Raw genomic sequence first — 23,232 nt, forward strand, 5'->3', positions numbered from 1 at the left:
TGGACACCCGCTGTCACCTGTTAACGCGGTCACCCGTTTTGAGTCAGACAAATCTTTTTTTAATGATATTCGGGTAATTTGTGGGAGGTTCAGTTAAAATAACTTCAATATATTTAAAAAAAATACTTCAAATATCATGAGAAGTCTAACATCAATAGTTAACTAACCGAATTTAACTAACTGAGTAACTTCAAGTGCAATTCCTAGACCTCAAGCAAAAGATTGCATTATACGCACTGACCACCAGAGCAGCTTGTTTAGCCTTGGCCTACCTGGTAATTTTGCAATGCAGCCACAAGACCTAATGACAAGTTCAAAATTAAATATATAAAGTGAGGGCGTTTACTCATTCCTTATTTTTGATGCTAACAGGTCCTGATAATTTTTCTGAAAGTCCCCATACAATGCAAGTGGAGCCCAGGGGAGACACACCTCAGGCTCTCTTCCTCTTTCTGTTTTGTGGGCTGTCTGTCTAATTAATCAACTATGGGCTTGTAGGGATGGCGTAAAACTCGTTTCCACCGGCCTTATTTTGCACGTTTAATTTTAAAACAATCACCCAAAAATAGCTATTGTACACCTGGTCAGAAGTCTATGGTGAGTTGTTTATATATATTTTAAGAGCGCATTGTCAACAGTCATATTGGCGGGTGCACAACGCACCATCCTTCTATCATCCATGAAAGCACACCAGCGCACGTCCATGAAAAACATTACAAATTGCATGATTACAATGGGAAACATAATTTGAATAAAGATATTACGAAATACTGTGACATCTCGTAATGAGTAGTTATTCACCATCATTTGCAAATTGGTAATGACGGTTAAAAGTGATTAGGGGAGAGGCGAGGGACACTTATGGAGCACAGCTGAAGACGCACTGTCACGACATATAAGCAACTCTTCTGCAGGATAAATGTTTTTTATTCAGTCATTTGAGCAATATTAAGTTATGTGTTGCTTTTTCCAGCCTATGTTTTCGATGGTGAAAGTAACTGCATATAACTGTCTTGTCGTTAACTGACACCATGTTGAAGTTAGTTTAACTTTGCCAATAAGTTCAAATAATAGAGGAGTGCAAATGCGTGAAGGCTAGAGAGAGAAACTAAAGAAAAATGGTAGTGGATGATAGAGATGGTGTGAGTATTTGTGTGTATATGTGAGGAAAGACGGATAAAGAAAGAGGGGAAAGGTGCATGAAAGAGATTGCATTAGAGGAAGAGAGAGCAGGATGAAGGATGAGAGAGATCATGGGCAGTGCGGGCTCTTCTGGGCAGAGAGGAAGATGGAGGAGGTGGATGTAGAATTGGGCCACTTATTTATAACGCTTGGACAGCGCTGTGGGGGCTGGTTTTGAGCGGTCAGTAGCAGAGGTCAGCACAGTCCCCCAGTGCTCCTCTGTGTGTGTGTGTGTGTGTGTGTGTGTGTGTGTGTGTGTGTGTGACACTCAGACATAAGACACACACACACACACACACACACACACACACACACACACACACACACACATATACACACACACACACACACACACACACACACACACACACACACACACACACACACACACGCGTGCACACACACACATATACACACACACACACATATACAGACACAGGTGTTAGTCTCACACAATCCCCAATGCTAAATTATTGAAAAAAAATCTCACTTCAGAAGATCAGTGCGGACAATACTACACATTTTTGGTATTTACATATTTGGTATTCACATAACTATAGACATAAACTCATTTTGCCGTCATGTCAGCTATGAAAGATGTTTTCGCACTACTGTCATTCAATCCACTTTCACACATGTCTGACATGGTTCATTATTGGTTCAGCGAGACACTGCTCGCACTGGATGTAAGAAGAGATGAAAGAATCTCATCCAGTGCACTGCTCTCCTTTTCTTGAATCCATCACCATTTCTGTTCAATAGTGAAAAAGTGAGTGAATCTAGACTGCTCTCTCTGAGAGAAACAGCTTGTTATCTATCCTGTCAAAGGCTTTTTTTGTCAGATTACATGCCATTCCTCTAGCATGTGATGACTTGTCCTGAGTCTTCCACTCACTCATTCAATCTAGCTAGCTCTGTGGGTTGAAAAAAAGCACACGCAGTAAAATCTCCAGGTACTGTACGCACATTCACTCTCGCCCCTGCTAGTGATGACCCTGTGGAATACCAATTCAGTGCTATCCGAACTGACCTATTGTAAGGAGACCATGAATAATAGACAAGAAGCCGTACTAGAGAGCCCAAGCCTGACATGCATCTTTTATGGGCCGGCTTACCTTCTAACCTTTCCCCATCGTCTCTCTCTCTCTCTCTCTCTCTCTCTCTCTCTCTCTCTCTCTCAATTCAATGTTGCTTTCTTAGCATGACTGCATACACCACACTCACATGCACGGTTTGTATGGTATTTAACTTGTAAAAAGTATAAAAGTAAAAAGTATAAAAGTAAAAAGTATGTCTCTCTCTCATCTCTCTCTTTCATTTATCTTTTTCACTCACAATTTGTTTCACTTCCTTTTTCTTTCTTTCTTTCTTTCTTTCTTTCTTTCTTTCTTTCTTTCTTCTTTCTCTCCCCCTGACACCTCCACAGGTAGAAAAGTTCAAACAGGACCCGAGCCCCTCCAAGTGTCTCCACTCGGTATTCAACCTGCACACGGGAGACGAGGTGTACTCCAACGAGGATTACAACCATCTGCAGGTGCTTATGCAAGGCCGTAAAGCCGCCTCATAAAGGCCTAGCGTGCAGCACGGCAGCTGCCTGCTATTTCTCCAGCTGTAAGCCTCATTTGGGTCTCTCTAAACGAATGATCATTCTGCCGGCTTCCTTGGCCCCATAAATGATGTCAAATTAAAAGCGAATAGAACTGGTGGCAATGATTTGGGAGTTATCTCCTAGGGGTTGACAGAAGGGGACATTTTTTTTACTTTCCTGCTGAACTCAGATTGCATTTCTGACTATGGAGGTCGCTGTCTCCCCATTGGCCTCATTGGATTGACACCGTATGTCCCCAGCTTCTGTCTCTGATGGGGATCATTTGAAAGTCTCAACTAATTTCTCTCTCTCTCTCTCTCTCTCTCTCTCTCTCTCTCTCTCTCTCTCTCTTTCAGATTGATGCCGTGTGTCTCTTCCTGCTGTATCTGGTGGAGATGATTTGCTCCGGCCTCCAGATCATCTACAACACAGATGAGGTATGGACACAGGCGAGCATGCCAAAGCCAGAGTCGCAGTCGAAGTCACAGTCGCAGTCGGGCTCTCCTGCCCTGCTGGTGACAGTGGCGCTTAATCACTGTTAACCTTTTCCATCAGGACCTGAACTCCCTGCCTTGTAGTGAGTGATGAGGATTGTTGGGAGAATAGCAGTAGAGGTCAATGCAGCAGCTAATACTGTCGAGCAGCATTGGCCCAGATTTGGCCCAGGTCTGGCCCAGAGACCTCACAGATCTGGTCTTAGATCAGTGAGAGGTCAGCTACATGAATGGGAGATTCAGATAACAGTGGCAGACTCCTGCAGCAAACTGGTTTTCTTTGAACTTTTAAATTGAAACATTTTTGCAGAACACAAAGATTCAGACTGTGCAGTAATTTCCTGTGTATTAGCCGCATTGTGTATAAACCACAGGACAGTGTTTTATGCCAGTTAAAAAAACAAAACCATATTCATACCATATTAACTGCCCCTATGTATTAACCTCATAAATCAATGTATAAACTTCAGCTAATAGCTGGGAAATTACAGGTATCCCTTTTCCAGTGTCCCAACATTGTGTCTTTGTCTGATAGTCTGATAGCCTCTTCAGTCCATGTTTGGATACTGTCACCCACTAGCCATTTTTGGACTGTCTTTCTGTCCACTGTTTTATGCACATTAGCACATTAGCACATATGCATAACCCCTCCCTCCATGCCACAGCCGAACTGTGGCCACACTTATACCCTTTCTTAAAATAGTTATATATATAGATATATATATATAGACTTATTCTTGCACTGTTGCACTATCACCACTGCACTATCACCGTGACACTCACTCACACAGAGCACCTTACCTTACCTTACTATGCACAGAGAATCACAGGCTCAGTCCCTGCCTCAGTCATTGCAAGCGCCTCTTGATTGATTAATCACCACTATGTGGATACTGTTTTTAGAATTTATTTAGATTGTTAGTGAGTATAATTTGTATTTTAGTATATTTAGTATATTCTTTATCTTCTACTGTCCTTATTGCTTAGTTGTGTTTTTATATTATATACTTTTAATTACTTTTACTGCTGTTAGTGAATGTGTGTGTGTGTTGTCTGTATGCTACTGAGACCTTGAATTTCCCCTGGGGATCAATAAAGTATCTATCTATCTATCTATCTGTCTATCTATCTATCTAGTATTAATACACCTCAGTTCTGGGCATCTGGGTGTTAACATGCCATTTGTGACATTGCAGCAACTGAAAAGAGCTGTAACAATGAACAAATGGGATGTTGTTGTAGTTAAGTTTAAAAAGCAAGTGTGATTTTGCATAGGTGACAGTTGCCATTTTAAACAAGCACATTCTAATTGTACAGTAGTATGAATAGATCATCAGCACTGGCAACGATAGTCAGGTAGCACAGTCCTCTTTTCAGTGGAAAAAGATCAGTCGCTGAGGCAAACTCTGTATCTGCACAGCTGCTGCCATGACAAAAACAACATGAGACTGGGAAACAAAAGAAATCCATTGGAGCTGATTTGTTCCTGTGCTGTAGCCGCTGTAGTTGGATATGTCCAACTCTGACAGCACAGGTGCCCAGTTACAGGAAGGCCTCTTCTAACGGCCATTAAATCTTTTTTTTTTTTTCGATCTCTGTCTTTCTTTCTGTTTCTCCATTTCTCTCGTTCCTCTTGTTCTCTTTTCTCTCCCCCCACCTGGGAGAGAAGCTGCTCATTAATTCCATTCTTCCTCCCCGCCGTCAGCTCATGGGGAAAGTGCCTTTGCATGCCGCTGTGAAAACGTTTTTTCTGTTGGAGTAATTGGAACCTTTTATTTATCCATATTTATATATGTTTTATGCTTCGGTTCATCTTAATAAATAAATAAATAAAGCTTTGCACTTGAACAATTTGTCTCTTTGGCAATTAGGACAAATATTTACTTTGTTGGGAAACAGGCCTCACCTTTACATATTTAGATGCCCAAATCCGGAAAGCAAATAAACGCGGCCCTTAATAGGGCCTGTCCTATTTGTGGAGTTGTCCTAATTTGCATGTTTAAACAGTGCTTATAGGACTGCGTAATACAATTACCAAGCATGAACATGAAATCAGCAGGCCTCACATCGCAGTTACAGTATTACAGCTCAGCTGAACCAATGGGGAGGAAATTCTAGATTTAATTTTAGGTTTTTGTTTTTTTTCCTTTTGTAATCATGTTATGGCAGTGCAGTGCAGGTTCTTCTCAGATGCATTCCACCGTCTGCTGTTCCTTCTCCATTGGGAGTTAGACATAGTGAGTCTATTCTGTTAGAAGTCAAAAGATGGAGAAGGAGAAAGAGGAGATTCAGTTTGTGTGCCTTTGTGTTTGTGTGTGCATGTGTCTGTGTGTGTACGTGTGTGTGTGTTTGTGTGTGTTTGTGTGTGTGTGTGTGTGTGTGCGTTTATCTGTGTGTGTGCGTTTGTCTGTGTGTGTCCATGTGTGTGCGTGCATGTGTGTCTCTGTGGGTGTGAGGAATATAGAGAACATCAGCCTGTCAGGTGTGGAGACCTGTGTATGTTTGCATAGTCAATTCTGTCTGTTTGTGATGACTTAAAAATTGCCGCGGTCTGTTGGACGGCTCAGACTACCTCCTCAATTAGAATAGAATTAATGCTAGGGAGTGAGACGAGGGAGTGAGACGAGGGGAGAGGGAGAGGGAGGAGAAGAGATGGAGAGGCATGCGAGGAAGAGGAAGAAGAATGGAGTGGGGAGAGAATGGTGCCACCCTGGGCCCATGGTGTTCATTAAGGCGCTCCAGAGCTCCACACATTAATCATCTCACCGCAGACCCAAAATAAAGCATCCTAAACTCTCCCTCTCTCTCTCTCTCTCTCTCTTCTCTCTCTCTCTCTCTCTCTCTCTCTCTCTCTCTCTCTCTCTCATCCCCTTGTCTCTTTTCCAGTTTCTCTCTCTCTCTCTCTCTCTCTCTCATCCCCTTGTCTCTTTTCCAGTTTCTCTCTCTCTCTCTCTCTCTCTCTCTCTCTTTTCGCCTTTGTTTTCCACTCTATCTCTCTGGCCCGTTTTAATGTGCTGTAGGGGGAGCCTCTTGCTTTTCTTCATGTTAAATTAGCGCCGTTGTCAGTCACGTCTCCCCCCGGTGCGTGTGCGCGTTCCCCTCATTTACACCGGCACAAAGTCGCCATTCATTCGCCTCCACCCTCCCTGCCGGTTTCCCGCCGGCCTGCTTTTTACGGCAAGATGAAGGAACGCTCCCGGAGCGCCACCGTCGCCGTGGCCACATGCGGGACCAACGGCGAATGCCACCCGTGAACAAAGTGAGAAGCAAAGGATGGCGAGGGGAGGGGTTGGGTAAAGCAGTCACTGTGCATGGCGGAGTACAGAGAGTATTATTCATGATCGAGTGTGTGTGGTAGGCCAACGTGACTTGATGCAGCTGTGCAAAAATAATAGGAAGGTATGCAGGAACTATCTCTCTTTGAGTTCCGAGTCCCGAGACATTTTTCCCAGATCAAGATGGTGTATACGAGGACGAGTGAGATAGGTATGCTGTTTCATAGCACGAGGAAAAAAAGACCCGGCTGTTGTGTTGGATGTGGAGCGAGTGAGAGTTAAAGGCAGTGAGATGGGTTGGGAGGTGGGAGAAGGGGTGTCAGTAGAGACAGCAGATCAAAGAATAATAACAGCAGAAGGTTTGTCAACTTTTCTGATGTTCAGAACATTGTGTCCAGTATTTGTTCTTGAAACAGTTATTTGTCTGTTTGTTGTTGAGATATATTTTTTTTTTCTGTGTTATTTCTTTACATGGTCAGGTGGCTTTCATCCAGAATGTTGTGTTCTGTGTGGAGAGGGCGTACCGGGTGCCCGACTTCGGCATGTGGGAGAGAGGAAGCAAGTACAACAATGGAAGCACTGAACTACACTCCAGGTGAGCAATACACACACACACACACACACACACACACACACACACACACACACACACACACACACACACACACACACACACACACACAGACACACACAGACACACACACACACACACTCATAACAGCACAAACACAACACCTACTTATCATCACCATACAGAATAAAGCAAATAAAAACGTCAGTATCAAAGCAGCACATATGGGACTTCATAGCACATGAAACTGTCACTGCAAACACGTTCACCAACACAACACAAATACTCCACACCTCCAGTGCATCTGTTTAGGTGCCATATTGCCTTGTCCCTTACGTAACAACAGTGACACACAGTTACTGCTGATCTAATGATGAGGTTCATCCCTCTCCATTGATTCATTGTGATGTAAATACACTCACGATTATCTGTAATGGCGGACGGAATGTTTTTTAATGCTTTAAATGACTTCATTGTTATTACTGATTCTGACCTTTTACCCCTGGCACGCTCTGCTAGAGTTTCCCATGCTACATTGCACATGATACACTTCCTCAGGGCCAGAGCCATTATTTTCTACACAGTCATCTTTCCTTTTAACACCAGCTCTGATGGCCAAGGTGTGTGTGTGTGTGTGTGTGTGTGTGTGCGACTGGTGAAATTGCAATGGATATAATCAAAGGTAAGATGGTGTTTGGAGAGTGAAGGCAGAAGATATGTGGAGGAGAACAAGTAATTTCCTCTTACATAGTCACACACACACACACACACACACAAAGAAGGAGATAGACAAGCATGCTGAGGACAAGCATACCTTATCTGTTAGTGCCAGAAGACGCACGCTGTGTTCTCAAGAGAGACCTGGCTGGCGGGTTGTGTGCAGGACATTAGATTAGAGTAACAACTTATTTTTGTGTTTGTGTTTCTTAAATTCTCTGTGTAGAGAGAGTGTGTGCGTGTGTGCGTGTGCACGAGTGTGTTACAGGTCCTATTATGCCCTGAATAGTCCTCCGTTTTAGCAGCAGGGCTCGGTAATGATGCTCTCTCCCTCGCTCGCTGTGTGTCCCCTCAGAAAAGCAAGGCAATCTGGCTGCCTTTTAGTTGTGGGTCTCATCACCGCTCGCAAAATAGCCCATCTCATACCGTGAGCGCTGGGAGTACTGCGCCCGCCGCCCAGTGTGGGAACGTCTGTCTGAGCGGAGCTGTCAGCCCCTTTTGTAGAGTACAGATGCAATGTTTATACATAATATGTATCCTTGTTGTTGTTATCACAGGGGCTGAATTGTTATGGGCATGACTCTTTCATATCAGCGGGCGAAATGCTGGCTGTTTTACTTGTCATTTGAACAGTCATCTGGATATCCCTGGGGCCCCTCATTAAAATGGATCTAATGATGCTCCAGAGCTCAGTTGGCCCTGGCAACCAGATACACACAGAGGTGCTCTGCGCCCTTATATGACAAGCCCACTGTCCACTGAGGAAGAAACTGATTGTTATGGGTTCCTCTCAGACAGATTTTTTATCCCTCCGTCTCGTCCACTTCCTGTTGTGGCCTCGTATGGCGTCAGCAGCCCTGGCTGCCCTCTGCTTTCACACAGTGTGGCGTGGTGTGGCGCCGCTCGCTGCTCTCGGCACTAAATCGATGGAGCCTCTAGAAAGTCCGCTGTTGCCGGGGGTTGTGAGGACAGCTGATGGTTCTCTTGCCTTTTGTCTGGGTTTGAGAGCGTATGTGTGTAGGTTTGGGCAATGTGTATGTGTGTGTCTGTGTGTCTGTGTGTGTATGAACGCATGCATGTGTGTGTGTGTGTGTGTGTGTGTGTGTGTGTGTGTGTGTGTGTGTGTGTGTGTGTGCGTGCGGTGCATGAGCGTGTGTGCGTACAAAAGCGTGTGTGTGTGAAGGGTACCATCGCCAGGAGCTGTATTCGGTCCTGGCCTTCTCGGGCTCTGCGTCTTCTTGTGGTCATTATATTTGCTCATTTTCCGCATTGGTGATATTGATTTTGCTTCAGTTTGTGCCACTGAGCACTTTGTTATTGCTCGACACACCAAGCACTGCCAATGAATGCCGTGTGTGTGTGTGTGTGTGTGTGTGTGTGTGTGTGTGTGTGTGTGACTGATTTTTTCTTTTTTACTTGGGCTCTGCTCAAGTGAGAGGTTTAATAAAAGCCAGCGGGCAAAGCAAATGTGTCTGTTTAATGGCAGATGAAAAGGGGAACAGATTGAGCTGTTTAAGTCATATTGTTACCTGTGGGGGTTTTGTTCTCATGCTAAGTACATTTCATATACTTGGGTGCGCATGCGTGTGTAGTTGGGATTTGGAGGAGAGGCTTTTATACTGTACTTAAACAGTAAAGTATACAGTATACTTTTTTTATACTGGGTCTCTCAGTAGACTTCTATTGCATAAAGACTCCATATTTGGATCTTAATCAAATTTTCTCTGTTTTCTTGATCAATTTTACTCTGTTTGTCCAAATTTGAATTCAAATTTGACACTGAATGTGTATGGGATGCCTGCATGTGATTTGTGTATGTGTGTAAAATCTAGTGTTTACCTTTCTGCCTCACAGCTCTGTTGGAATGGCCAAAGCAGCCCTGGAGGCCATCAATGGATTCAACCTGTTTGGAAATCAGGTGTGTATACCTCTGCTGCCACTCACAGACGACTGGCCTTTCAGGCGACACATAACCCTGCGTCATGCTGCCGTTATTGCTAACTGTCATACCACAACAGCTTATGTCATAAGCTACTAAGTCTGTCTGTCATGACAATCCATGCCATAGCATAACTGTATTTCCAATGTATTTTCAAGGGCAGTGTCAAAGCACGCATGTTGTTGGTTGTGGTCTGTGGAGAGTTTTGTGGGCACTGCAATAGTTGGAGTGATAATCTGTGTGTGTTTGTCTCTGTTTCCCAGCCTTGATGGATCACTGGCATTGTTTTTTCCTTGATTTCCACTGCCCTGTTCCTCGGAGCGGTCATTAGTGGGATTAATTTGTTTTGGTGTTGGGGGAGGAGAGTAAAGACGGGAATGGGGTCCATTCATTACACGTGCTAATGGATCGGAAAAGCCAAAACATCCTATCAGCAGCCGCGCCACTCCCAAAGAAACAGAAAAACTTTCCTCAGAGGGGAGTGGGCGTGTGGTGGGGGGGTCGGGTTGGCGGGGAAGGCCTCCCGAGAAACAATGAGCTCGTTGAAGCGGGTAATGGGTATTAAATGTAGCGCTGACCTCCATTCTCACCTTTTGAGGACGACCCCAAATCAAATTCTGTGTGCGCTGTCCTGCCAAAGCAAATATCCCCCCTCGCTACATCTGGCCACCGAATTTGACCTTCGCAATCTCGTTATCCATCCTCAACCCCCACACACACACACCCCTCCCCATCCCGGGTTCACCCCATTGTGACACCGCCTCAGAAATGATTACCCCCATAAATGCACGGTCAGAGGTGTCGACTGACCTCATAATGGACCCGGGCTCTGATCATAAGGTGGGGCGCATCTGAACCAGTCCCAACCCAGCTGCTTGGTTGCTTATAGCAGTGGTTCTCAAAGTGTGGGGCGGGCCCCACTAGTGGGGAATAGAGACATGACAGGTGGGGCGCTATGAATAAGAGGACATTATTTTTGTTTGTGACAAGGAAGAACATAGATTCAAGACAAATAGCTACACACAAACAAGTCATAAACAGACCGACATTATGAATTAATAATAGCATCTGATCCGGGTTGATAGGGTCAGGTGGGGCTTGAAAATTCCCCACCTCCAAAGTGGGGAATGACAGAAAAAGTTTGAGAACCATTAGAGGACCCGTAGATGGGATGACCGGACAGGGAAAAAACACACCATTTCGACATACAGTACATCACACTTATTCAAACAACGCATAGGAGGAAAAAGACGAGAGAGGCACCTGGTGCTCAAAGTTGAAAATAGTTGTAGTTTTGTGGCACATGTTTTTCATTGCTGTGTTGTTTGCTTTGCTTCGTGTCTATGTCTAAGTGAGGGCGCTAGCTATCTAACTAAGTATTATGTGTAAAAGCAGCAACACACACATAACCAACTTAAATCTAGTGTTTCTTTTAACGCTCACATTTTGGAATATTAGTGAATATTTAGCAACAAAAAGGTGCCTAAGTGTGTATTCTGCCTTATGCTGTGGATCAGGGTGGGAGAAGGGCAGGGCTAGGGGTGCAGATGAAGGTTATGTGTGTCCATGCCATCCAGCCAGGTGGCCAGTGGCAAGCCTGGTCTGATGCCAGAGGCCATCTTCTAAGGGTCTCTCAGAGGAGATTTCATTGAATGTGAAATAAGGCCAAACTGTTGGTCAACTGAACTAGATGGACACAGAGGAGCTCAAAAATGTAAACACCAAAGCAGTGCCCTGCTTTTGAACAGGAGCCAGTTTTAATGGAGTCACACTAAAATATGGATGTATCTGAGTAATGACATGGCATAGGTGGAAACATTGTTCGATTAAGTGTTGGTTACCGATTAAAACATTTTTTATTATTTTTTAACCCCAACCCGTACAATTACTGAGCACAGATGGAACAGCTTGACACTCTTCACATTTGCTGAATACATTTCCATGTTTGATATGGGAATAGCCATACAGGGAGGGTTTTATGTAGCCTGGCTCCGTCCACCTGGAAGCCATCTTCGCAAGTTGAATCGCTGAACCATTCTGAAAGGCGGACCATACAGTAGTAACAATGACGCTTCTACGCAGTGTTCTCCAATGTGACTGTATAGTTTATCTGCTACATAGCCTCCAATCTAATAAATAAATAAAACAGCAAATTGTTCTTTAGCCTTTAGGGTTAGAGATGGCCCTCTACGCCTTCACACACAACCCAGAATGAACAGCCTATTCCTCCTCCGAGTCCCTGCACATCTGCACGGCTCTGTTTCCACACAGATGATTCCACGGCCCGCTCCGCTTGTCCCTCAAGCCACAAGCTTCAAGGCCCCCCACCCTGCATAAACACACACACACACACACACACACACACACACACACACACACACACACACACACACACATATTCCCATGATACCATACAGATCACCGAGCCATTTGCTTCTTTCGTCTTGTACTGTAAAATGCAAATCACCATGGGAGGTTGATAGCGAGGCAGATGGCTAAAAGCATTTGTCTGCATTGATTAAAGGTGGGTGCACTTGAGTTTATAAATCATTTATATCTGCTTACAGCAGAACTGCTGAGAGAGTCCAATTAAAGGAAAAAAACTTCATAGCAGCAGATTCTTTTTCTAAACAGAGCAACTCTGCACATCAGGTCATGATTTTCAATTTTAAATCGGTGCTCGCATAGCATACTGCTGTAGCATTTGCAGTGGTGTGTATAGATTTGCAGTAGTGTTCTGAAAATTGTGTGGTATGGTATGAAAATCCACAGTTACCATACACTAAATGAGGAAATACATAAGCCATGTTCACCCATCTTCGAGAACACCTCTTCTCCGTCAAAATATGTGTCCTATTTATAACTTAAATCCAGCATAATAATAGACGTTAACATTTAACATTGATCATGAAATGTCAAAAAATGTTGTTTAACCATTGTGTAAGGTCTGAACAGACACACTATAGACAAAGGCTGAAGGCATGATATATTTTTAGATGGTTATCATACTGCAACATTTATATCAAATATTGGAGTATATCTCAGGACCTATTTGGGATATCTCTGCATATACTAAAAAAATCAAAATCAGAGACATTCTGACTAGACCACGGAGAGAGAGATAGAGGTTTCTGCCCAGTTCTGAAGCCGGTGGGCTGTCAACATGATTGAATTGTTCTTAGTAACCAAAGGCAACTCACACAATATGCTTAAATCAGCCCTGAAACATGTTGAAGTAAAAAGCTTTTCATGAAGTTTTGAGGCTATATACATAGAAAAGGTTGCATAATTGTTCCAGTTTTCTAAGTGGAAGGAGTGGCAGGTTGCCTGGCTGTTCAGTGGAGGTGTCAGGCTTTAATTAGACAATCTCACTGAGCGGCTTTGTTTTCCTTTTTTCCCCTAAAGCCTTTAAAGTCCCACTCGTTTATTTGTTCCGCCAGATTGGTACAAGCACTACATTAATATTTGTTTGTGCCTATATCTGTGTGTGTGTGTGTGTGTGTGTGTGTGTGTGTGTGTGTGTGTGTGTGTGTGTGTGTGTGTGTGTGTGTGTGTGTGTGTGTGTGTGTGGTATCTCTTAAAACCTCTCTTGAGTAAACCCCCGTGGGCTGAATGTATTTAATCAAAAACCAAAGGCTTCCAAACCCCCCAGGCCTGATGTTACTAACACCATGTTGATGTCTGGGCTTGTTCTCGGGTTTGCATGCTGATTTTGTTTGGGTGACTGGTTCCATATCTTTGGTACACCACAAACAGCTTATGTGAGTGGGACTGACTTTACATTTGCACGAGTGGTACACTGGCTTATCCTTATGATTTTCCCCCATAAATCCCAAGTCTTCTATACTAGTAAAATAAGAATGTGCACAAAGCTAGGTGCATTTCTATACATTATGATGACCTTTAAATTAATAATTATTTTCCCATCGTGTGTGTGTGTGTGTGTGTGTGTGTGTGTGTGCTCGTGTGTGCTCCTTTTGAGTGTTAGTATGCATGTATGTGCGCCTTCCACCTGTGTGTGTGTGTGTTCTTGTGCTTAAATGGTTGTTTGTGTTAAGTGTGCAGACACATCTTTACCCTTTGTCCTCTCCATGCTCAGTAGCAGGGCCCGAGAGCCTCACAGAGAACGCTGGGAGTGTGTGCGCAGCTCCAGACAGCTGTTGTGTGATGCCAGCCACTCCACACCCAAATGCCCGCTGGCGTGCCGCCACTGTGCCATGCCGTTGCCCCTCGGGGGTTGTAGATCACTCTCGGCACAATGGCTTTCACTCACTGCCAGATTGCTGAGAGGATTCACTGGCATTTGGCTTTTGTTTGGTCTTTATGCATAGCGCTTTTGCTGACTGAATACTTATCGTCAGATCTCAGCTCTGTTGGAAAATGGATGAGTTTACAAAGCGGCCTGGAATAGAGTTGAAAGTTATTGTTTTTTTTTTGTTTTTGTTGTTGTTTTGTTTTTCCCCCCCTGTTTTCTCAACTACAAATGCAGGGACCATCTTCTATATCTGCTTTCTATGAATTTTAGATGTTTTAGACTAGCATGGTCGTAATTGCCATTTACAACACAAAACAGATTATTTTAAAGGTGTGCACCCTCTTGATATCGTTATGGGTTAAACATACAGTAACACATTGTACACTGGGAAGATCAAAGGGATTTTTATACAGAAATGTATGCTATATTTATCTTATGTTATTCTCTGAAACCAAATATTAAAATGTAAAAAGAGGACCCCATTTTAGCATTTCATAAGCCAAGTACAAACCTACCAAATTTAATTCTTTTAAAAGACATTGAAAATGATGGATGGAGTTACTCGCCTTGTTTACATGAAGTCTGATTGAAGTTATTCCAATTAAAGACATCAGACTTACTGTTAACATGGCACACAAATCTAATCCAATCAGGTGTTTCTAAACACTAACACATTTAATCTAAATAGCTGTATGTCATGCGCACATTTCATTGTGTTTGTTGCTGGGTTGAAAATCTGCTCAAAATATATATTGTCTGTTCAGCTGATTGAGCGTTTTATATGGCCGTTCAATCGGATTGTAAAAGGAATACACCATCCCATTCAATCTAATTAAAATTCAAATTGGATCGGCCAGTTTATTCTGATCAAGAAGTTTATCTGTGCTTTTTTATTATTATTTCAATTGAAGCATAAATCCTATTGTAATCGATTAAATGTGCCCATGTAAACACATCTATGCCAGATAATGACACTAGAGGATCACTGTGATCCCTGTCAATCAAACACATAGGCAACCACCATCGTACAGCTTAAGAGAAGTTGTTGGTGTCAATATACCATGTCATGCTCATGCTTTTTAGTGTGTGTATGTGGGTGTGTGTGTGTGTGTGTGTGCATTTTCTGCAGGGCTGCTCGTGGTCGGTCATCTTTGTGGATCTAGATGCTCACAATCGGAACAGACAGACCCTGTGTTCACTTCTGCCCAGAGAGTCCAGATCTCATGTGAGTAACAACAACATTTCAGTCTTTTTAAACATGCATCTGTTAAAAAGCAGAGATGCATGTTTAAAAAGGGGGGGTATAATTTGATTTTTCTATTGAGCTCAGATATCAACAAACGTCCGAATTGTGTTATACAGTACCAGAGCTCGTCTACGGAGAGCCTGGCCACTCCGTATTAAGTCCCATTGTACCGAATTTTGGTTGCAGTTCCACCAGAGTTCCACTGGGGGCGATCGCCATGAGTGCAGAATGAATGGGAGTCAATGGAGCTAGACGGCTAAATTTGTCTCTTTCACCTGATTGTCGTTGACAAATCTCAGATTTGATTGTAGTTTATATAACTTCAACATGAGTTATAGGTCAAAAGTTGAATGAACGAGTACATGTCCTTTTGATTTCTTACAGGTTGGGTCGTTGTTGCCCATAACACGCTAGCATTGTGCTAATGAATGACGTCATTGACACGTTTGAAAGGCTTTTTAGAACAATTAAGTGACTTTAAAAATATAATACTCAACCAAGTGTATTTTCTTTGCCTCCCCTTTTGAATACAATATTCAAATTACTTGAAAAAAAATTATAGCCCCAGAAAAGTGGATTTTGAGGGGTACAGCTCCATAGACCTCCATGCATTCTGCACTCGTGGACGAGCGCCCTCATGTGGAACCACAGGAGGAACTGCAACCAGTTCAGAAACCGGAAGTTTTCCGAGAGTGGCAGTTCTCCCCTTATTAGACATTCTCTGATAGTACCTTTAATCAGAAACAGAAGCCTCACATTCTCAGCATGTAGAAGGAGCAGCACATCTGCCTCATAACTGATGCTCAGTTTGGCATATGGATGCCATCACTCCTAATCACAAGAGTGGGCTGCCTGACACTGTGAGAGTGAGTGTGCTCCAGGTTCAGAGTAGGGTGAAGTAGTCTAATCAGAGAAGAATATATGGAGCCGTTATGATGAAATGAACTTCCTGCCTGCTTAGAGCCGAGGATGATGGGGTGTCCTTATGCAACCAATGCCATTTAGCTTTTTTTAATTCTACTCTCTAATTCTGCTAATATGTAATCAAGGCCTATGAGCCATAATGGTGTAGTCCATTTACAAGAGCTGAATGGGTCCACTGGTCAATTATCTTCTCTTTTGTGGTGGTGGTGGGCTGGGGGCATTGGGCTGTGAAAGGGCCCTCTCTGTGAAAGCACTTAAAGCTCACCTTTAAAGGTGCCATGTGTAAGAATTGAGGTAAAAATATCCAAAAGATGAGCTACACGCATCAAAAGGATGAGTAGAAATATGGGCGATGAGGTCATTAAAAAAATAACAAGGTATAGTGCTGCAGAGATATCAACCTGAATTAGCATGCTGAATTACTAGCCACAGCCCGACAGGTGTCATAATACCAGTTTCGGCCATGGGAGGCAGTATGCGGACAACACAACCGCTAGCCAAACTGCAATACACGAGTCTCGGTTGTTACTCTAGGGTAAACCAGCTCACTTTCTGGAGGTATACTGCCCCCATCTTTTATGGAATGTGGAGTATGAATTGATTTTTGGCGGACATTACACATGGCACCTTTAAGCAGAGTTTTTGCCCTGGGCATCTATGTGACGTTTGACGTTTGACATTTCAGAACACTGATGCCTCCCTCCTGCCCTGCATCAGCTACCCGGCTTTCGCCGTGGACGACGATGCCCTCTACTCCCAGACACTGGACAAGATTGTGCGCAAGCTCAAGGGCAAGTACGGCTTCAAGCGCTTCCTCCGCGATGGCTACCGTACGGCCAATGAGGACAAGAAGCGGCGCTACTACAAACCGGCAGAGATAAAGGTGGGTGACCGCAGCGGACGGCAGTGGCCGGTGCACCGAGCGAAACCAAAAGCAGATACAGACAGCGGCCTCACAGTTATCTCCTTTTTTCACATAGCCCTCCTGACAGGCTGGATGATCTCAAATAAGTCTTGGCTTTACCTGCATTGTGTTGGTAAGGGATTAGCCTGCTGATAAAACTTTAGCGAAAATGCTAATATATGCCGGAAGCTGCTCTGAAGTCCGTTTTTATTAATCCTGCAGGGTCTCTTTCTTTTTCTATCTCTCTTTTCGCTGACTAAGATCAAATAAATGGGGGTGGTGTTGGTAAATCCTGTCTGATTGTGAAGGATGGAGGAGGCTGAACTTCGCTATAAGGGGAGCTGCTCTCCGCCGATGAATTCGGAGGCAGGAGCTGCTACTTAACACTGAGCAAATCATTGCATTAGCCGCCAAGCTGACCCCACAAAATTAATGAGGCTGGATTTGACAAGGGGAAAAAAGTGTGTGTGTGTGTGTGTGTGTGTGTGTGTGTGTGTGTGTGTGTGTGTGTGTGTGTGTGTGTGTGTGTGTGTGTGTGTGGAATGCTATTAACAATTATCCAGAGCAGAGTGAGTGGAGAACAGGACATTCAGGGCATCTTAATGTTTTTGTGGATAAACTCTAAAGAGGATTTCTTTCTGAGCCTCCCAACAGGTTCCTCATCAGGCAGCCCAGCATTCTGCTGGCGACAACTTTCCCTGCAAAAGGACTGGCATCAATAATTAAGACTTGTCTATGTTGTGAAAACATTCCCAGGCAAAGGCACCCTCCTCCAGGGCCTCCCACTACTATCTCAGGCATCATGAAAGTCCTTCAGTTGTCACTTCCTTTTGCATCAGTTTCACATTCATTAATATCATCTTTCAGTGCTAATCCAAGATTCACAGCAAGACGCTCAGCAGTAAGCTACAGGGAACCCTCTGGGAATAATACTGTCGATGTAGTATCATGTAGGGTGAGAGTGAGCGGTTTACTTGAGTGAGGAGGGGGTATATTTGTTAGACATGCCAGACACATGCACTTGTACAGTGAGAATAATGGGAGCAGAGCCCTCATGGGCCACTTGCTGTTTACTGAGCGACCTGACCTTGGCAAACATCCCTCTTGTTCACCTGAGAGACATCCATTTACCGTCTCTATGGCACACTAAAATCCTTTATCTCCATGCACATGCATGCTCAATCACATGCATACACACACACACACACACACACACACACACACACACACACACACAGAGGCACAGAGGCACAGAAACAGAGAAACATACAGACAAATACAGGCACATACAGCTGCGAGCAGCAGCAGAGAACTCTCTCTCACACACACACACACACACACACACACATATGATGAACAGGTCAGTAAATAGATAAAAATGTACACATACACTGTGTGCAATCATGCACACAGTGCATCCATACACACATCCATACACACAGACATACAAACATACAGTAAATATTATATACAATTGAGGGACTGAGAGAGAGAGAGAATACATGGTAAAAAGCAGAGGATAAATGAGGCATTTCTTGAGTCTGTTGTGGAGAACTGTTGTGTGCACTTCTGTATGGATTTTCTCCCCACGCTCTCTCTCTCGGATGGGTTTATACATTCCGTTTTATTTTATTGGCAGTTACAGTTTTCATTGCAAGGCAGTATGTTTATGACATTGAGGAAAAGAAAGAGTTAGAGAGCAAGAGCGTGACAGAGGGAGGACAGGGGCTGAGAAAGGAAGAAAAAAAGAAAGAATGAAAGAAATAAGAGGAAGTGGAGACACAGGCGGCTGCTGAGAAATGATCTGTGCTTGCCATCTTACCCATGTGGCAAATTAGCCATCAGGTGCAGTGTGGTGTGAAATCAAAGGCAAGCCAGCGCAGTTGTTTAGGTGGAGGCACACTTGGTGGTGTTGCACACTGCAGCTTAGTGTTTGAAGTGGTAACCGCTGGAGCCTGAGGCCTTGATTAGGCCCGAAGTCAGAGGCAGGTGTTGGGGAGAGAGGAGGGTGGAGGTGTGTGGGGGGGGGCAGTGACGGAGAGAGGGTAATAAGGCGGTTGAGGTGAATGAGTGAGTGAGTGAGTGAGTGAGTGAGTGAGTGAAAACAAAGTTGAGAGTGAAGGAATGAGTGAAAATAAAGAGAGTGGAAAATGGTGGGACTGTGGGAGAGTGAAAAATTGAGTTTGCAGACGGAGGAGAGAGAGGGACTGCATGAGCTTATGAAAGAATTATATTGAGCCCAAGTGACTAATGAAAGGAGAGACATTCTCAGTGAGTATGTGAGAAGAGAGAGAGAGAGAGAGAGAGAGAGAGAGAGAGAGAGAGAGAGAGAGAGAGAAAAGCAAGGGAGCTTATTCTGGAGCTGGTTTGAAGTGTGAAGGTCCATGTTTCCCAGTTTCTAATGTAGCTCTGCTTCTCTATTCCAGATCACCTAACAATGAACCTGCAGTATTTGTTTGTTTGGTTGGACTAGAAGTTTATAAGCCAAAACAGCCAACATCCTAAATGGGCATTTACACCGCAAGCAACACATAAGCAAGAGTAAAACGTGACACAACATCAATTAACACTGCCTCCGTTTCTAACGTAACACAACAATGTGTAAATTGATACGCTGATTTTAATGGAATTCTATAGTCGGACATCAGCAGGCGACTGAAAAACGCTTCAAAAACGGCTCTGGTATAAATTCCTAGTAACCCCCCACACTCCTCCCAGCCCCTGACACCCAAAATCTCCCTACAGTGATTGTCCAATTAATGTCAATGTTCATTACGGCCCCATCTCTCTTATCTCCCATTGCCATGGAGATGGTGCTGTGAAGATTGCGGCTGGAGATAGAGGGGGAAAAGTCTTAATTACATCTGTGAAAGGTTGAGAAACTTTGTGCCCCCCCACAATCACAAGGCAGAATAGGTTTTGTGTGTGTGTGTGTGAGAGAGAGAGAGAGAGAGAGAGAGAGAGAGAGAGAGAGAGAGTAAAGCCTGCAGCTCTCTGCTTTTAGAAAGAGATTATTGTAATTGAAGTTGAGTCACTCTGAAGGAGGATGAAAGGACTTATAATTCTTTGTATTTTTCCATTCTTTTCTTCTCACTCTATGGAGTTATAAATGATGCTTTTTTTTGCACTGCTCCTTTCTGTGAAAAACTCGAGTATCCAACAGTTCTCCTCTGGGTTGCAATTTCTAGCACCTTTGTACTCTTGATTTCATACCTCGTCTCTTTGGGTGAAGAAAGAGAAAGAAAAACAAGTTTTTTTGTAATACACACACTTCACTTTACATACAGTTTGTGGTGACACACATTTTCGTCACACATATGCCATGATCATGCACAAAAGATTAGATTAGCGAGGAATAGATTTAACTTTATTGTCTCTGCATAAGTAAAATACCAGTACAATGAAATGCAGTTTTACATCTAACCAGTGGTGCAAATATTATATTAATGTTGTTGGTTGAGGCAGTATTACAGGGTATATGGAAAGTTGATTAATATATAAAAATAGAATATTAGATAGCAAGTGCAAACAGTTGTCTTTGTCATTGAGAGCCGAGTTAGACAGTTACAGTCTACAAAGAGCAGATGGTGTAAAGGGGAGGGAAGTGCTCCATGACTGTAGAGGGGGAGTGGGGTAGGTGGGCTAACACTGGTGCTCTTCAGCAAGGATATGGTGTTGTGAAAAAAAAATAAATAAAAAAACGAAAACTGTTGTGTCTTATGTGTCTAATCAATCTATGACTTGCTGCCGCGATCAGCAACTAATTGTCTCAATTGTGCACAATAACGATGATAAATTTGGGTACATGCAACGCATGCATCGCTGTTGCTCACCCAAGCACTGTGCAAATGTCTAATGGCTAATGCCTTTGCTTTCAGTCATCCCGAGGCACTTCCAGATCGGAGGCAAAAAAACCCAGAGATACACTCTGGCACGTCTCCAGTGTTTTTCTGTCATCAGCACTATGCCTTGCTAGCGGTGTGGCTCTGCCAGAGCCAGAAGCAGTACGGGATGAGTTTGCCGCTGCATAATTTAAATTAATACGTTGCTGTTTCACATTCGCAAACATCTCTACATCCGAGTTGATTTTAATTTCAGACTCAAGTGATTTATGTGTTTGCTAGTGAGAGTGGGGGACTGTGCGTGTGCGTGTGCGTGCGTGCGTCCGTGCGTGCGTGTATGTGTATTTATGTAGGTGGGTGGGTGCTGGAGGGAACGTATGCGTGTGTGTGTGTGTGTGGAGGTGAGTCACTGACTGGTTAATGGGGTTTCTGCCTGGCTGGCGAGCTGATACCTTCTCAGATGTAATTGTTTTCTGTGTCAGTTCCACTGTTCCTCTCGGAAAAGAGCTTTTCTCCCCACAGTTGCTTTCTCACTGTCGTCTGGCACACCATTAGGTGGCCTTCTGTGGTAGCCTATCGGGACCGAGGAGAGAGAGGTCTGGTAAAGAATCAAACAGATAAAGAGCATAGGCCAGAGAGAGTTCATTAGTTGTTTTGCTTTTTGGGTGTCTTGGGTGACAGCTGTGATGTTGAAGCGTCATAGTTTTAGCCCATAGGCTCAGTAAAAAGCTCCAGTTTTTCTGAGGAGTGAGTGATGAAATGTGTGGAATGTACTTTGCTGGAGTCCTATGAGGCTACAGCAAAAGTGTCCATAGCATATTTGCTTCTTCTAAAAAAAAGTGTACTTATTTGAGAATATCCAGTCAATATGCACAGCATAGCCACTTCAAAGTTGGTCTTTGCTTTATCAGAGTTCCTCTCCCTGCGTCTGCTGTTCACTTAGAACATGGCTGTCACAATCAGTCCTTGAAGTTAAAAGCCCTGATTTAATAATTCATCACAGGTGCCTTGCACATGGTAAACCACTTTTCATGAGTCACTATTTGCCTCAGAGCATAGATTATAGAGTCTCGTGTAGCATAGTTAATGAACACTGCTGGCTGTGGCTGTGTTCATTTTTCATAGCTCTAATATTTAACACTTAGGCAACACCATTAGGAAATAGTCATTGTTGCTTTTAAAGGTGCTTAATGACCTAAGAGTATTTATATCACGATTTTATCAGGAGTAGTACACTATTGTAGGATGTAGGAATGCTGCAATATCATCACATGTGAAATCTGAGACTAGGTACAGTACACTGTTATCATTACCTTAAATGTAAAGTTGAGTATTTATGTGCATTATGCAAACTGAATTTTATGAAGATTGAGAGTCTCAGGTTAGATTGGAAACTGTTATCCAATATCTAACACTGTTTGTCTTGCATTTGTTTTGCTCTTTCTTTCAGGACTTTGATGGCATCGAGTGCGAGTTCCCAATTTTTTTCATCTACATGATGATTGATGGTGAGGCCCGGGGTTGTTGAGTGCTTGGCGGCATTTCCATGCTTATGTTGTTTTCTCAGAGAGGGTATTATTTTTCATCTTGAGCTCAGGAAATGATAGAGAAACAAGTGAGTTGTGAGCAGCTCTCTCTGCAGTGCTGGCTGGTAAGATGTGCCTTTTGCTTTTTTGTTTTTGCTTTGCCCTCTGATTTGCAGGTGTGTTCCGTGGAAATTCTTCCCAAGTCAAGGAATACCAGGAACTTTTGGAGGTAGTCATGTTCCAGAATTTTGATGGTGAGTTACCACATGTAGCACATGTTTCTGATGGCATAGAATTGAAGTGATTGGCCACCCAGTACTCACAGCTTCCCCCCATATAACTGCTCCTGTCTCAACCTGTGGAAATTGGTGCTAATGTTATGGTTGTGGCCTCAGTACTACAGAACGAGCACACACTGTAAAAAATAAATCTGTACTGTTAAAGGTAAAGGTGCTATGTGGCAATTTGTTTTCTTTTTTTTTTGGTAACACTTTATGGTAAGGGTACATGAATCATCATGAATTCATGCATGAATTAATTAATGATTTATGCATTACTTCATTCCTTTATATTTTATGAATCATCAGGAATTGACATGAGTTCAAAGTCCCTCTTTCATAAGTTAAGGTGGGTACATCATTCTGATTTATGATTTCTTAAGCATGATCATCATGATTACATGCATTTAAGGTTAATTACTCATGATTTCATCATGTTTGTGGCCCCTCAACTAAAGTGTGAACAATGGCATGTGCTTAGAGAACTGTAC

The 23,232-nt window shown here is 43.4% G+C and overlaps 1 protein-coding gene across 4 annotated transcripts in view; it reads left to right on the forward strand.

Moving 5' to 3' along the window:
* The window catches only part of phkb (phosphorylase kinase, beta), a 76,308-nt gene that overhangs the window by 13,563 nt on the left and 39,513 nt on the right, over positions 1 to 23,232 (forward strand). For all 4 annotated transcript variants that reach the window (XM_048262478.1, XM_048262477.1, XM_048262476.1 and 1 more), the window contains 8 exons: positions 2,609 to 2,716; positions 3,127 to 3,207; positions 7,019 to 7,134; positions 9,682 to 9,745; positions 15,151 to 15,246; positions 16,877 to 17,074; positions 22,388 to 22,445; positions 22,640 to 22,717. In XM_048262478.1, coding sequence (XP_048118435.1) covers positions 2,609 to 2,716; positions 3,127 to 3,207; positions 7,019 to 7,134; positions 9,682 to 9,745; positions 15,151 to 15,246; positions 16,877 to 17,074; positions 22,388 to 22,445; positions 22,640 to 22,717 — 799 coding nt within the window. The remainder of the gene's footprint in view (positions 1 to 2,608; positions 2,717 to 3,126; positions 3,208 to 7,018; positions 7,135 to 9,681; positions 9,746 to 15,150; positions 15,247 to 16,876; positions 17,075 to 22,387; positions 22,446 to 22,639; positions 22,718 to 23,232) is intronic.

This window comes from Alosa alosa, chromosome 14 (assembly GCF_017589495.1).
Source record: "Alosa alosa isolate M-15738 ecotype Scorff River chromosome 14, AALO_Geno_1.1, whole genome shotgun sequence".
NCBI classification, from domain to species: Eukaryota; Metazoa; Chordata; class Actinopteri; order Clupeiformes; family Clupeidae; genus Alosa; species Alosa alosa.